Source organism: Pyricularia oryzae, chromosome 1 (genome assembly GCF_000002495.2).
Source record: "Pyricularia oryzae 70-15 chromosome 1, whole genome shotgun sequence".
NCBI lineage: Eukaryota > Fungi > Ascomycota > Sordariomycetes > Magnaporthales > Pyriculariaceae > Pyricularia > Pyricularia oryzae.
In genome coordinates, this window is record NC_017844.1 from 4757894 (window position 1) to 4771125 (window position 13232).

Here is a 13232-nt window from a genome sequence, read left to right on the forward strand (position 1 = left end):
TGAACATATGCTTGGCTGCACTGAAAGGTGCTGGCGAGTTCTGCTGCGGTTGACAAGAGGAAAACGAAATAGAACCCCTGCCGCGGGTTGCTACTATTCTAGAACTAGTTGCCATCCTCCTACCTCTCTTTACCCACTTTTGTACCAAAACGTTGGGTTCTTCTTTGTCTTTCATTTTCCGTTTCAGCTCGAAGCTAGGGCCCGGCTTCTCGGGTTGAACACGTCCGTCCTTCTTTTCTGTCTCTTTGATAGACAATAAAACTCCCTGAGCTCAAGGTGTCATGGTTCCGTGGCGAGTGGTAAAAGTGACATGCCACTTGATTGGTCTTCTACACGTTACTTGGCATGGACTTGTTTTGAGTTTTGGGTGGGGGGTATCTACCCGGGGCCACACCGCCACAGACAGCATCGACAACAACACATGGTCAAGCGGGTTGGGTACAAAAGAAAACCCTGCATATTGAACGCAGCTTGACTGACTCGAGAGCAAAAAAGTCGACCCAGACGGGACTCGAACCCGCAATCTTCAGAGACAAGAAATCGGTGCGCCGAAATCTGACGCGATACCATTTCGCCACCAGGCCGTGTTGTTTTTATCTTGGTATGAGTTCAAATCGGGGCTCGGCCAGTGTAGTTAAGTCAAGTCACAGAATCGCACCACCAGTATAAGAAAGACATCCCCCTTATATTCGTCCTATATGCATTTGCTGGTCTGCAGTAGATGATTAAAAAAAGATTCAAGGGTATAAGAAAAGAAAATGTACAAATGAAATAAAACCAATGCAACCATAAAAGAACGTTGAACAACTCTTCCTACCAGACGGCAGACACTCCCAAGGTGAAAAGGTAAAAAGGTAAAAAGAAAAAGAAAGAATATACAAGAAAAAAAAACATAAAACACATAACCACATAACCACCCACTATTGGGCGTTGTTGAGGTTGTCCATAAAGGTTCCGTCCTTGAAGGGGACGGTGGCGGCGCCAAAGTCGGCGTTCTGCAGGGCGGACCTCATGGCGGCGGGCATGGCGTCCCAGTCCATGATGGGCTTGGTGTAGCCCCTGGTGTCGCCGGTGAACTGCAGCTCGTGGTTGGTGGGGAAGTTGGTAAAGTACTCGCACAGGACGTTGGTGCCGTCGGTGGGGACGCTGGTCGTCTTTTTGTACTTGCCGTGGCCCGAGGCGGCGCCGTTGGTGAGGGTAGTCATGGTGGGGTCGGTGCAGACGACGATGTTCTCCCAGTCGTGCCGGTGCGCGCCGATGGTGTCGCTCCTCGGCTGGTCCTTGGGCATGTACCACGAGTACATGATGCACAACTTGCCCTGCACCGTGCCCGCGCGCGCGTACGTCTGCCCGCGGTAGGGGTCGCCGCAGTTGGACCTCTCGCCGCCGCCGGGCTTGAGCCCCCCGCTGATGTTGCCCTGGTCGTCCACCGCCGTGTACGGCTCGCAGCCGCTGGCGATGCGGATCTTGGGGCTGAAGCGCGCGATGGCCGCCCCGATCGCTCCGCCCTGCACCGTCTGCGGGTCCGGCGAGAGGCTGTCGTGGTTGACGATGGCGCGCCGATCGAGCGCGTGCCGGCTCGACGCGTTGGTGCCGTCGCTCTCGACGGGGAAACCCACTGCCAGGTTGGCGAGGGCGAGGATTATGGTGGCGAATGACTTCATTGTGAATTTTGTGATGGGTGTGGGAGATTGTGTAGGTTCCAAAGATCCGTGGATGAATTATAATTTAATGAACGAGTGTGGTGGAAGAGTTGGGGGAAATGTTTATTAAAAGGTATGCAAGATGCTCTTGTCCGGGCGACGAGGGTGAGGAACAAGACCTCTGAGATGAACCACTCCGGGTGGCGATTCCGTCGATTTAAATAACTAATCCAAACTTCCAAAGTTCTCGGTAGGCCGCCGACCAAAAACATAGCAATCCAACCCATGATACTGTACCATTTCCCGAGTTGCGTCCGTAGTACCGGCGGGTGAACTTCGCGAAATCACCCAACTCCTCTGGTGTGGTGTCGCCACGGCTTCAGGGGTAAACAAGAAATGTCCCCACGGTATCCACAAACAACCGAGAGCTGGAGGGTGCCCAAAGCCACTATCTTGAACGACTCCCGACTCCCGAAGCATTGGTTGTGGATACCCGGGGTTTGGAGTTGCAATTCTGCAATTCTGCTTTCGTTTTCGCCTGACCGTGTCTGACCATCGTATCCAAACAAGAGAGAGGCCGCCGGGGTCGTCAATCTGTGAGGATCGTGGGAGGACGTCTTGGACCAGAGTTCACCAAGGTCTTGGGGAGTTCCCATTCCAGGACAGTAAAGTTTCGAAAACGCCAACAGTTCACCCTCGCAAAAATAGCAAGGTAGCATGGATCTCATCATGGTTTTCGACCCCGCAAACCTAAGCGAAGTGTCAAATTTCAAGAAAGGGATTTTTATGCAACAATCAACATCATCAAGGCTAGCTGCACTGGGCCAATTCAACGGTAACTCGACTTCACTGTGCCCTCCGGATATAGAAACCAAACCTTTGGGGCCCCATTCGTTTGCAGCAAACGCAAGAAAACCATATTCAAATTTCGCCAGAGTTCGCCACCACTGTCGGTTGCACTTACCACCCAATGCTACGAAAGACTGGTTTCACGGGGATCATGCTGGAATAAATGCAGCGCGTATGACGGAAGAGTGCCTATGCATCATCTGTAAATCCATTAACATTAACGCTTTAAGATTGCACATCATTTTGATAAGAGCGCCCTTCTATGGTTTGTATCGCATCGAAACCACCCCTGCGCGCTTTTTGGGGGGGATCGCACACCAAGCTTCAGACCATGCTGCTTAATTAACCCTCTGCCGCTATGACAGCCGAGATGGGAGCCAACTCCGCATGGTGAGACGCTACGCAATTGGTCGTTATCGCATTCATCCGTTTTGTTGCCAAGTCTCTACTGCCGCACGATGAACGAACCGCCCGTTCAACTAAGCTATTTCGGGGCATCTATTTACAAGATATATCTACCTACTCTTTTGGGCCAAATGATCAACCACTTCTCCGGAATTGTTAATCATGTTCGCTGATCTCCCACCAGCCCACGTGAACAGGCTCCGGAATATTTGTGCATGACACATTAATCTTGGCATGGGAGACCCTGTTTGGAAATCCGTCAATTTACATATTTCAGCACCTGGGAGGTTTTGTGCAAGAGTCAGTCAGAAGCCCAACCCGGAAATGATAGCCACACGCTATTGGAGAAACAGCAATATTTGGACCAAATTGCCACCCTACCAGTGCTCGTGATGCGTAGCGACCCCTTGAACTGAGCCCGAAAGAAGAAATACGATCGGACCCGATACCGAACGGCCAGAGGATGAGGTAGTACTGCAGCGGGGAGACGACTGTCGACATGGCCTTGCCGATAGATGTGCCGCGTGGCCATTCAAACCAAAGGAGACGCGCTAGTACACCTACACTCATCGGTCATTTACGAGCAGAGGCGGGGTGTTACTTTGGAGGATACCTGGCTTTGCTACTGTTTAATCTCTGGGCCGACGGGTCAATTGTAAACTGAGCTGTGTCAACAGGGAGGAATTAATCCGTGCTCAATTGTCAACTGAGCTGTGTCGAAAGGGGGGAATCAATCCGTGCAGCCATGTGCGGCCACCTGCACCACGGTCAAAATCGCGAAAAACTCTAGGGAGTAGAGACGTGCAAAGTACCGTATCACAGCAAATGCTAACTAAGCTTACTATGGTAGATCCTGACGTGCCATGGGATCCTTGAGTGCCGACCCACAATGTCCAGGAAGTGCTCTGTAACCTTGAGGGCGCACGAACCAAAAAAGGTGCGCGGGCTCGGAATCCGGTCCCGAACATTACTAGCTGACCCTTTGCATTGACGCTGATCATGTCTAGGTTTGTAGATTATTGCACTTAAGGATTTTGATTGAGTTTCCCCATGTGCTCGAGTAATTTAATCCAGGAGCTTATCGTGTTTTTTTATACGGGAGCGCATATTGCGTGCCGAGATTATTTGATAATAATGTCGTCTTTGCAGCTTACTCCACGTCCCAAGCCCCATGACGCATTTCTCAAGACAAGTTCAACTAAAGTAGCCAACTGCTCGATTTTGTTTGTCTGAGGGTCCAACGTAACTTTGGTCGTATCACCGCCTCCTTCGACAAGAGAATGTGGCACCGTGTTTACGTGGTAGTCTGGTCACAACCGCCCCAGCTCCTGTTTTCGCTTGTTTAACCGAAAGAACCGGCACACCTATCCACGCCATGAGCTGGAGGCACGTGCTAAAACCCACCGAGATTCTCCGTGGCTGAGTGGATTTGTCCAAGCTCCTCACCGCTGTGCCAACTGAATGCTACCTTTTTGCAAGCACGCAATTCCACTTGATGGCGTTGGGCCCGAACGTTACCGACTAGATCTAACCAAGCAACCCCGTCATCTGGATTGCGTATTCTCCGGCCCATCGTCTGATAAGAAATCTTGGAACAGAAGAAATAGCCGCATCTAAGTGGGCGCGAAAAGTACCAGAAGGGGGAACATCGGGTACAGGTCCCTCAAGTTCATAGCAGCAGCGGTAATCTCCGCATTTTCAATGCATCCGCTAGTGTGGCAGACGATATATGGTATCCCGGATGGATCCATAGCTGGCAGGGTGTACGAAGTACAAGCCCGCAGAGCCTCCAATCTCATATACGTAGGGCAAAGGGGTGGTAGCAACCCGTTGTGGAACCGTATATGCAAGATGCTTAGAACGGCTTGAACAGCTACTACGGTTGCACCCAAGAGCCTCGAGACCCGCTTGACGGCGTCATCTCATGGTCGCTTTGAGAATGCAGTCGAGACTCTAGAGTAACATGCCCTCCTTTCGGGGTGAGAGATAGGCCCACTATTATTTAGCTCCAGTCATTCACAGCTGAAATGCGCTTGATACTGTTCAGAACCAAAGTAACAAGGGGCGGTGAGGAAAGAAAAAAGAAAAAGAAAACAGGCGAGCGCCCTGAGGCCGGGCTCAGACATAGCATAGACGACAAGGGCAGTGGAGCTGTACGGAACTCGAGGATCCCCGCTGATTTGGCGCGGCGGATCGGGGGTCGTGAAATGTGCTGAATGAGTGGAAGTGATCCCAAGCTTGAAAACCGAGGCGCAAAGGACCTAGGTGAAATTCTATAATCACTGTTGTATATGTACCCGTGGAGACAGTCTCCGCCTTTGCCAATGCCAATGTCGGCACTTGATCTTGGCATGGCGTCCCTTGGCTTCCGTCGCATTGGCAGAGGATATTCCCTTCGGCCGCATTCTTGGCAGCACCAGGGGAGTGCCTCTGATCATGTAGAGGAACCTGGCCGAGTAAAACTTTTGGCTGGACACTTTGAAGCCCTGCCGGCTTTTTGTTTGTCTCCCTACGTGCCCCAGAGTGCAGTAATGCCTTTATAACTTGGCGGACTGTAGTAGCTGTGATGCTGATTGTTTCGATTTCACTCGCGGAAATTACCCAGTATTGTGGACTTGGATCTGACTGGTGGCTGATTATTCGAGAATATAGTTTAGTGTCCTTTGTACTATTGATGTCTCTAAATGCAGCGCAAGCTTGTTAAATTCAGGCTTGACTTTTCTCTATAGAATATTTCATAAACTGCTTTTAGACTAGTTGCTGGGTAGAATCTTTGCTGGAAAATCTGGAATTGTTTAGTCCAGGCAATATATAGAAGCGATATGCGGTCTCATTTGTACCATCTGTCCAATCCTTTAAGTCACGATCCTAAACATATCGGGCTGATTTGATGACTTCTGAGCCCGCTGACCTGGGTTGGATTACAATGCGAGAGAGAATGAAATTCTCGGATCAACAATCAGTTTTGAGACATCCACAGCACAGTTCCCATATCATTGACGTCAAAATGCAGCCTGTTGAGTTGTTGTGTTTGTAAAGAAAGGGGTAAGTCATGCCAGGTCCAAAGTAGAAACGAATTCACTGCGTGAACCCATCAAAGGTCAACGCAGCCGAAAAGAATGTCGAGAAACCAAAACCAACAAAAGTCCGACTCTCCTTTTCCACCACCACAAAAGGCCTTTTCTCCGAACCACATCCCCCATCCCACTCGAAGAGTTCCCTTTCCCCCCACCCGAGACGCCAAAAGACTCAGGGCCGCTGGGAGCACTGCAGCGGGTTGCACGAGGTGCCGCACATGCACCTGTTGGTGTCGGAGTTGCACATGCCGAAGCCGCCGGTGCTGGAGCAGCAGCTGGTGACGCCGCCGGAGCAGCTAAAGGCGGAGCCGCAGTTGCAGGCGCGGCGGGCGAGCTCCGAGCGGCCCTCGAGGCCGGTGCTGGCGTCGAAGCGGGCCTCGATGGTGCCCGGTGGGCTGGCCACGGCGGCGCTGCTGGCCAGGGTGGCGAGGGCGAGGGTGAACAGGGTGCTGGCGTGCATTTTTGGATGGTTTGGTGTGTGTGTGTGTGTGTGTGTGTGTGTGTGTCTGAAAAGACTGATGGCTTGGGTGGCTTGTGGATTTGTTTGAACAAAGGTAGGTGTGTAGTGGGTTAAAGAGGCTGATGATGAGAATGGAGGTGATTATGTTATTCGATGGTCGAGGATTCGTGTCTTTTTATATTCGAATCCTGTCCGTCATCTGCCCATATTAGTCTGCTGTTGTTTTTGTTTTCCATATTTCCAACTGCCGAAAAAGGGCCGTAACACTTCGTATTGTTGCCATTAATTCACGTCATAACAATGCACCGAGGAATTGCAAAAAAGTGACAGAAAGCTTCTGGCGGTGATCTACGACCCTTCGCCTTCTGATCATCCCCATGTGTAAGCTTACACAGTCCATGTATATTGGAGCACTATATGAATCATGTTAGAACCCACATATGCATTTGGAAAGCCTGGCCACTTTGGGTTGCAATGCACTGTCCTTTCTTGGAACTTTGGATTGCAGGCAAGGAGGAAGGGCGGTTATTTTCTCCATGGGCAAGAGTTCATCAGGTAAGAGTAATAGCCTTACTGTCGATCAATGAGGAGTCAAGACGCGAACAAGACCACCCCGAATCCTTGCTTCCTTGGTTATGTCTTTGGCCGTTCAGTGCGAATATCTACGCCGCTGGTATCCCTGATACCCACTGGCTCACTTGCGAAATACATCAGGTCGCAGTCCCAGTTTGATGCAAATAGTTCGCCGGAGCAGCCGAATGACTAGGGATGTTCGGGTATATTCCTTCAGAATCGGGGTTAAATGCCAATCGGTCGCCTTGGCTCAGTGAAGATCGATCCGGGACGGCACGTCTCGTCCGCGCAACCCCGTAACCCACACCACCATCACCATCGGCAAGTAGCTGACCTTGGTTTCACTCAGTCTTGATTCTTTTACGTGAGAATTAGCCCCCAAATGACGATCGGCATGCGTCAACTCGTCTCACCAATTAAAGGCGACGTGCAGCTGACAGGCGACAAAAAATACTCTGGGGTAGTGTCGATCGTCCCCCCGAGGGCTGCTGTGCCGCATTTCGGCCCTGGCAAGGCTTGGGCTGCCGCATCGGGCCCGTAGTGGACCGAGATGGCTCTTGATGACCATATACGCACGGGAAATTAAATCATTGGAGGGAGGAATACCGATCCTGTCAAAAACAAACAGCTCAACAACCCCTTGTCCAAAAAAGAAACGACAGCTGCAGGGTTCGAACCTGCGCGACCGAAGTCATAAGATGCCTGAACTGCTGGAGTATTCAAGTCTTACCCATTAACCACTCTGGCAAGCTGCCGACGTCGTCCGAGATGACTAGGTCCCTGGGGGCGGAAGTCGGGCGCTAGACGTGTCATCATGGTCGTTGCGCGTGTCGATCATCAGAATGCCGCGACATTCCCGCGTCTTGATTGTTGCTACAAGGCAGTGCACAACTCATAAACAGCCAACGGCCGACAAGTTTCCAAGCGAGTCGAGCTGAAAATATCATGCATTTGTTTGAAATAACTTGTTTGTATATCACTATTGCCACCCATTCGACCAGTGTTTCTTGTGCAATCCCTCAAACAATGCATTGTGGAACCGACCAAAAATGCACAACACCACCCTCCACTCGCCGTTGATATTTACCGACGACTGGTCCGCTTTACAAGTCACCAATGGCCTCCTCCTCAATCATGTTGCTGAGCGGGCCCTTCTTGACCATCATGCTCATGACCTCGTACAGCACATCGGCGGCGGCCATGGTGGTGTGCTCGGCGTTGGTGTCGTAGGCAGGCTGGTTATGGTTGCAACCGTCAGCTCATTGTTCTCTCCCATATGCCGCTTGACACAAGCTCAGAGGCAAGAGTAAAAAAAAAAAAAAAAAAAACTCACCGCAACCTCGACAATATCCGCAGCAATCAGGTTCAAGTCCTCCAAACCCCTCAGGATGGTCCTCAGCTCCCTGGTCGACCAGCCACCCGTCTCGGGGGTGCCGGTGGCGGGGGCAAAGGCCGGGTCGAGGGTGTCAATGTCGATGGACAAGTAGACGGGGTTCTTGGTGCCGACCCTCTCGACGATGCGCTTGATGATGCCGGTGGTGCCGATGGTGTCGATCTCGCGGGCCTCGACGATCTCGAAGCCGCAGTAGCCGTCGTTGGCGTAGTCCGAGGGCCCGCTCAGCGTCGTGCGGATGCCGGCGTGGATGTTGGTGTCGTTGTGCAGCAGGCCCTCCATCGAGGCGTGGTAAAAGTAGGTGCCGTGGTTGATGGATGCGACCTCGGAGGGGGAGCCGCCGAACACCTTGGGCTTCCCTGGTTTTTGTGGAGATAAAAGTCAGTTGGTCACTTCGAGTCAAGAATGTAAACAAGATTGGGGAAACAGGACAAAGGAGACTGACAGGTGTCGAGATGGCTGTCAAAGTGAATGACAGACACGGGCCCGTACGCCCTGTTGATGGAGCGCAGCAGGGGCAGGGTGATGGTGTGGTCTCCACCGAGGGTGATGACCCTGGGGAGGGTCTTGGAGCGCAGAGCCGGGCCGGCCTTGTTTGCATTGGTAGCCGGGGCGCGGCTCAGGATCTGGTGGTGGCCCTCCTCAATCTGGCGGAGCGCCCAGGTGTTGTCGTATCTGTGGCAAACATGGAAATTGTGAGTATTTCGAACAGCCTGGAGACGTCATCTGTCATCTGTCATCTGGCTATCACCTACGATGTCACGGGAATGTCACCGCAGTCCAGGACCCTTGCCCAGCTGTTGAAGGGGTTGACTGCCAAGGGCACGTTGTATCCGCCGCTGCACTTGGTTAGCATGACTTTACAAGGAAAGGTGTCCAACACTCCAATACCATGCTTACTAGAGGTTGAGGCGACGAGAGCCCTGACGGATGCCCGATGGTCCGAAGCGAGCACCAGGACGGTACGAAGTACCAGTGTCGAATGGGGCGCCTGAATAGCAATTTCATGTCAGCCATTCGACGTTCCCGATCCGCATCACAGCCATGTGCTGGCTCCTTGCAAGCCGTACCGATGAAAGCAATGTCATAGTTGACGCTCGAGTCCTTCAAGCACGGCGCATAAGGCAGACGGCCGAAAGTCGTGATTCCGCTAAACACAGAGTCGGCCTGTCACACCAAACGAAAAAAGAAGACATTAGCAAAACGATGTTTTCCCACTGGATTGTGGTTTGTCTCAAAGTGCTCCACGGACCTGAGTGCCTCCATCTCCAGGCAGAGTGTTGTACCAGACGGACTCGAGGGGACCGGCCAGGGGGACCTGCTTCTGGGTGTCGTGAGCGCTGGCAAGTGCGGCCCAGCCGAGGGCGAGCAGCGAAGCGTGGACCATGGTGACGCCGACCGAGAGGCTGGCAGAGTCTGCGCGAGCTGCGGCGGTGGCTGCCCAACCGAGAGCGAGTACAGTCGCGTGCATTGTGTTTGGTTTTTGTATATGGAGGATCTCAACAGTCTGTCAACTGGGTGCCCTTGGTCCAAAATCCAAATTAGAGAGATCAGAGGCGAGCGAATCTAATGTATTTACTTTTTGAGCAAGCGTCCCTGGGTAGGTATATACATCTATAGGTACATACGTCTACATATCATCATTGGTCTGATCTCGTGTACTTGATCCCTTTTTTCTTTTTGCGATGTCGGAGCCGGCATCGCGCCGTCCATTGGACAATTGTGATGGGATGATTTTACAGAAAACACAGCTATCCCAAAGACCCCCTTTCAAATAACTTTTAGTCGGCTGCACTTTGCGCCCCCCTCTCGGACTCTGTTCGCTATCAGAAGGTTTCCATTGGTCTGTCGTATTCCCATTTTTGTTGCATTCCTCCAAGTTCTAGTTCGCCGATGTCACCATGGGAACCCGTGTCGTCCGATCCCGGATTTCGAACCACCCCCGCCCCGCGCCCGCCGAGCGGAAACATCGGGTGGGACGACGTCAGGGCCAATGCATCTCCGTTTCTTATCGTCCAGCACTGCAGTTGATCCAAAAAAAAACAAAACCCACTATGGGGGCCACAACTTGACTGATTTGTTTTTGTCTTGTCCTGCAAGCTGCAAGTGCTCCTCATGATGGGACAGCATACCATTGGTGCTTTGCTGATGGGGAACATCCAGTCCCCATATGCAATTTTTGTTTGGTCGAGTTTTCGCCTCCACACCGAGGAATCTTGCACCAAAGAAAACCACTTCGAGATCTGGAACATGACGACATGCATGCGCGGGATTTAGGGTTGGACTTTTTTTTTTTTTTTTTTTTTTTTTTTTTTTTTTTTTTGTTTTTTTCTTAGTCGGACTTTTTTCTCCCGCTTGTGCATCGAATCCCCTATCGTCTAGTTATCATTCGTCGGTCGACCGAGCAAGAGGCCAGTTGTTAAGTGATTCATAGTTATGACATTTGGAAATGCGTCAGGCCTCCCCCCTTTCGCATGTGTAAGCGCGCGGCGCCAGAGATATCGATCGTCTGAAGAAAAGACTGGACGAAGAAGAAACTGGTAATCTCGGCGGACCAAAGACCGGATTCGTTTATCCCTGTGAGTTCCGTTTGCATGGCGCGGAGGCTAAGGTTTAGCTTTTTGTTAGTCGCAGTTGCCCTGTACCGAAATCCCAAAAAACCTTTCAGAACTGTCTTTAGCAACACCTTCGAGCCATTTCCAGAACCAAAAATTCCAACATCAGCCGAAAAGGCCAAGGGACCGCAGCACCTTGACGGTTGACCTCTCGTACTGACTTTGGTACTTTTGTGATCTGTTCACCTTTTTTTTTGTGTCCTCAGGATTTGCTGTGTCAACGCAAACTACAGCCATGCCGCCATCAATCTCTTCCAGGTCGGCAACGGCCCACGAGGAGGAAGCCATCGAGACCACGGCCCTCCTCCCGCGCCAGCAGCAGCAGCAGCAGCACCGCTCCCGCGCCGAGTACGCAGCGTGGTTGCGAGAGATATGGTTCCTCACCAAGGCGTGCGTCCCCGTCATCCTGGCCTACATGCTGCAAAACAGCCTGCAGACCATCTCGGTGCTCATCGTCGGCCGCCTGTCGCCCGAGGCCCTCTCGGCCGCCGCCTTTGCCTACATGTTCGCCATGGCAACGGCGTGGCTGATCGCCCTGGGCGGCACCAGCGCCCTCGACACGCTCGCCTCGTCGTCCTTCACCCGCTCCCGGGACAAGACCAGCCTGGGCCTGCTGCTGCAGCGCGGCTTCCTGGTGCTGACGGCCTTGTACGCGGTGGTGGTGGTGGTGTGGTGGTTCGCCGAGGACGTGTTCCGGGCGCTGGGCCAGCCCGAGGAGATCTGCGTCATGAGCGCCCGGTTCCTCAGGCTGCTGGCGCCGGGCGGGCTCGGCTACGTCTGGTTCGAGTGCATGAAGAAGTTTCTGCAGGCGCAGGCCATCTACCGCCCCGGCACGTACGCGCTGATGCTGACGTCGCCGCTCAACGCCCTGCTCAACTACCTCCTCATCTACAAGCTGGACATGGGCCTGGACGGCGCCCCCATCGCCACGGGCATCTCCTACTGGCTTTCCTTCTTCTTCCTGGTCGGCTATGCTGTCTTTGTCCAGGGCAGCGAGTGCTGGGGAGGGTTCGACCTGCGCCGCGCGGCCACCAACGTCGGCCCCTTTGCGCGCCTGGCCGCGCTGGGGGTCGTGCACGTCGGCACCGAGTGGTGGGCCTTTGAGATTGTGGCGCTGGCGGCGGGGAGGCTGGGCACGCTGCCGCTGGCGGCGCAGTCGGTCATCATGACGGCGGACCAGATCATCAACACCATCCCGTTCGGGCTCGGGGTGGCCGAGTCGGCGAGGTTGGGGAACCTGCTGGGCGCGGGCGACGTGCGAGGGGCGCGTCGCTCTGCGCACTCGGCGGCCATCTTGTCGGTGGTCTTTGGCACGACGCTGCTGGTGGTGTTGATGGCGGCTCGGCACAGGGTCGGGGCGCTCTTCAACGACGACGAGCAGGTCATCGCGCTCGTGGCCGAGGTGGTGCCGTACGTGGCGCTGTTCCAGATCGCCGACGGGCTCAACGGCAGCTGCGGCGGTGCGCTCAGGGGCATGGGCAGGCAGTGGGTCGGCGCCCTGGTCAACTGCGTGAGCTACTACGGAGGCGCGCTCCCCGGAGGCATCTACCTCGCCTTCAACGGATGGGGGCTGGCGGGGTTGTGGATGGGCCAGTGCGTGGCGCTGTCGCTGGTCGGAGTGCTGGAGTGGGTGATTGTGGGCATGAGCGACTGGCCCGAGGAGGTGCGCAGGGCGATTGACAGGTTACGGGACGACGAAGACGGTAATAAGAGTGTTGTCGAGGAGGAAGTGGTGGAGTGATGGAACTTGTATTAGACTAGACTAGAACTAGAACTAGATCAAAACTAGCCGCCAGATTCCCGATGCTTGGCTGCCTACGTAAACATTGAATTTGAAATTGTTGATAGGAATCGTATAATCGCTGCGATCGGTAAAAACAATATAACAAATTAAACGTCATCTAATCTCTATTTTCTAACTATTTACATGCTCGTTAAAATCGGTTGAAGATTTTTTTACGTATTATAAAATTACGTGGTTATATACGTGATTTTTTTATACGCATATCTGCCCATAAATTAACACAAATTATTTTTTATATTAATTGCAAATATATTTTCCCATAAAACCGTAAATAATTGCTAATAAAATAACAAAGGAAAAATTAACCGCATTTGGGAAATTATGTAATTTTTAAACGTTGCAAACGAATACGCTGAAATAACCGTTCCCGGCTTTTTTTAAATAATCCTATTATTTTCCAATTATAATGGAAA

The 13232-nt window shown here is 52.6% G+C and overlaps 4 protein-coding genes and 2 non-coding genes across 6 annotated transcripts; 1 reads left to right on the forward strand and 5 right to left on the reverse strand.

Moving 5' to 3' along the window:
- Positions 1-496: 496 nt before the first annotated feature.
- MGG_20075 lies at positions 497-584 on the reverse strand. Its single transcript has one exon. It is a non-coding gene; the product is annotated as a tRNA-Arg (tRNA).
- MGG_10532 (necrosis and ethylene inducing peptide) lies at positions 584-1970 on the reverse strand. The gene has a single exon (XM_003710100.1). The coding sequence runs from the start codon at positions 1662-1664 to the stop codon at positions 921-923; it is 744 nt and encodes a 247-aa protein (XP_003710148.1). The 5' UTR covers positions 1665-1970; the 3' UTR covers positions 584-920.
- Positions 1971-5545: 3575 nt separating this feature from the next.
- Positions 5546-6580, reverse strand: MGG_14340 (uncharacterized protein). Its single transcript, XM_003710101.1, has one exon. It carries the CDS (start codon positions 6432-6434, stop codon positions 6147-6149), a length of 288 nt encoding a protein of 95 aa, XP_003710149.1. The 5' UTR covers positions 6435-6580; the 3' UTR covers positions 5546-6146.
- A 1083-nt stretch (positions 6581-7663) lies between these two features.
- MGG_20076 lies at positions 7664-7762 on the reverse strand. Its single transcript has one exon. It is a non-coding gene; the product is annotated as a tRNA-Ser (tRNA).
- Positions 7763-7936: 174 nt separating this feature from the next.
- MGG_10533 (agmatinase 1) lies at positions 7937-10019 on the reverse strand. Its single transcript, XM_003710102.1, has 7 exons — positions 9653-10019; positions 9471-9567; positions 9301-9391; positions 9156-9239; positions 8846-9075; positions 8341-8759; positions 7937-8242 (listed from the first exon to the last, which is right to left on the reverse strand). The coding sequence occupies exons 1-7, from the start codon at positions 9869-9871 to the stop codon at positions 8111-8113; spliced, it is 1272 nt and encodes a 423-aa protein (XP_003710150.1). The 5' UTR covers positions 9872-10019; the 3' UTR covers positions 7937-8110.
- A 693-nt stretch (positions 10020-10712) lies between these two features.
- MGG_10534 (multidrug and toxin extrusion protein 1) lies at positions 10713-12864 on the forward strand. Its single transcript, XM_003710103.1, has one exon. It carries the CDS (start codon positions 11251-11253, stop codon positions 12754-12756), a length of 1506 nt encoding a protein of 501 aa, XP_003710151.1. The 5' UTR covers positions 10713-11250; the 3' UTR covers positions 12757-12864.
- The last annotated feature ends 368 nt before the right edge of the window (positions 12865-13232 follow it).

What these genes read in the sequence shown, in the direction of transcription:
- MGG_10532 (XM_003710100.1), bottom strand. Translation starts at nt 1,664, where the DNA reads ATGAAGTCATTCGCCACCATAATCCTCGCCCTCGCCAACCTGGCAGTG.
- MGG_14340 (XM_003710101.1), bottom strand. Translation starts at nt 6,434, where the DNA reads ATGCACGCCAGCACCCTGTTCACCCTCGCCCTCGCCACCCTGGCCAGC.
- MGG_10533 (XM_003710102.1), bottom strand. Translation starts at nt 9,871, where the DNA reads ATGCACGCGACTGTACTCGCTCTCGGTTGGGCAGCCACCGCCGCAGCT. An exon ending in GGTGACATTCCCGTGACATC is followed by an intron (nt 9,076 to 9,155) that starts GTAGGTGATAGC and finishes TGTTTGCCACAG; the next exon opens with ATACGACAACACCTGGGCGC. An exon ending in CGGATATTGTCGAGGTTGCG is followed by an intron (nt 8,243 to 8,340) that starts GTGAGTTTTTTT and finishes AACCATAACCAG; the next exon opens with CCTGCCTACGACACCAACGC.
- MGG_10534 (XM_003710103.1), top strand. Translation starts at nt 11,251, where the DNA reads ATGCCGCCATCAATCTCTTCCAGGTCGGCAACGGCCCACGAGGAGGAA.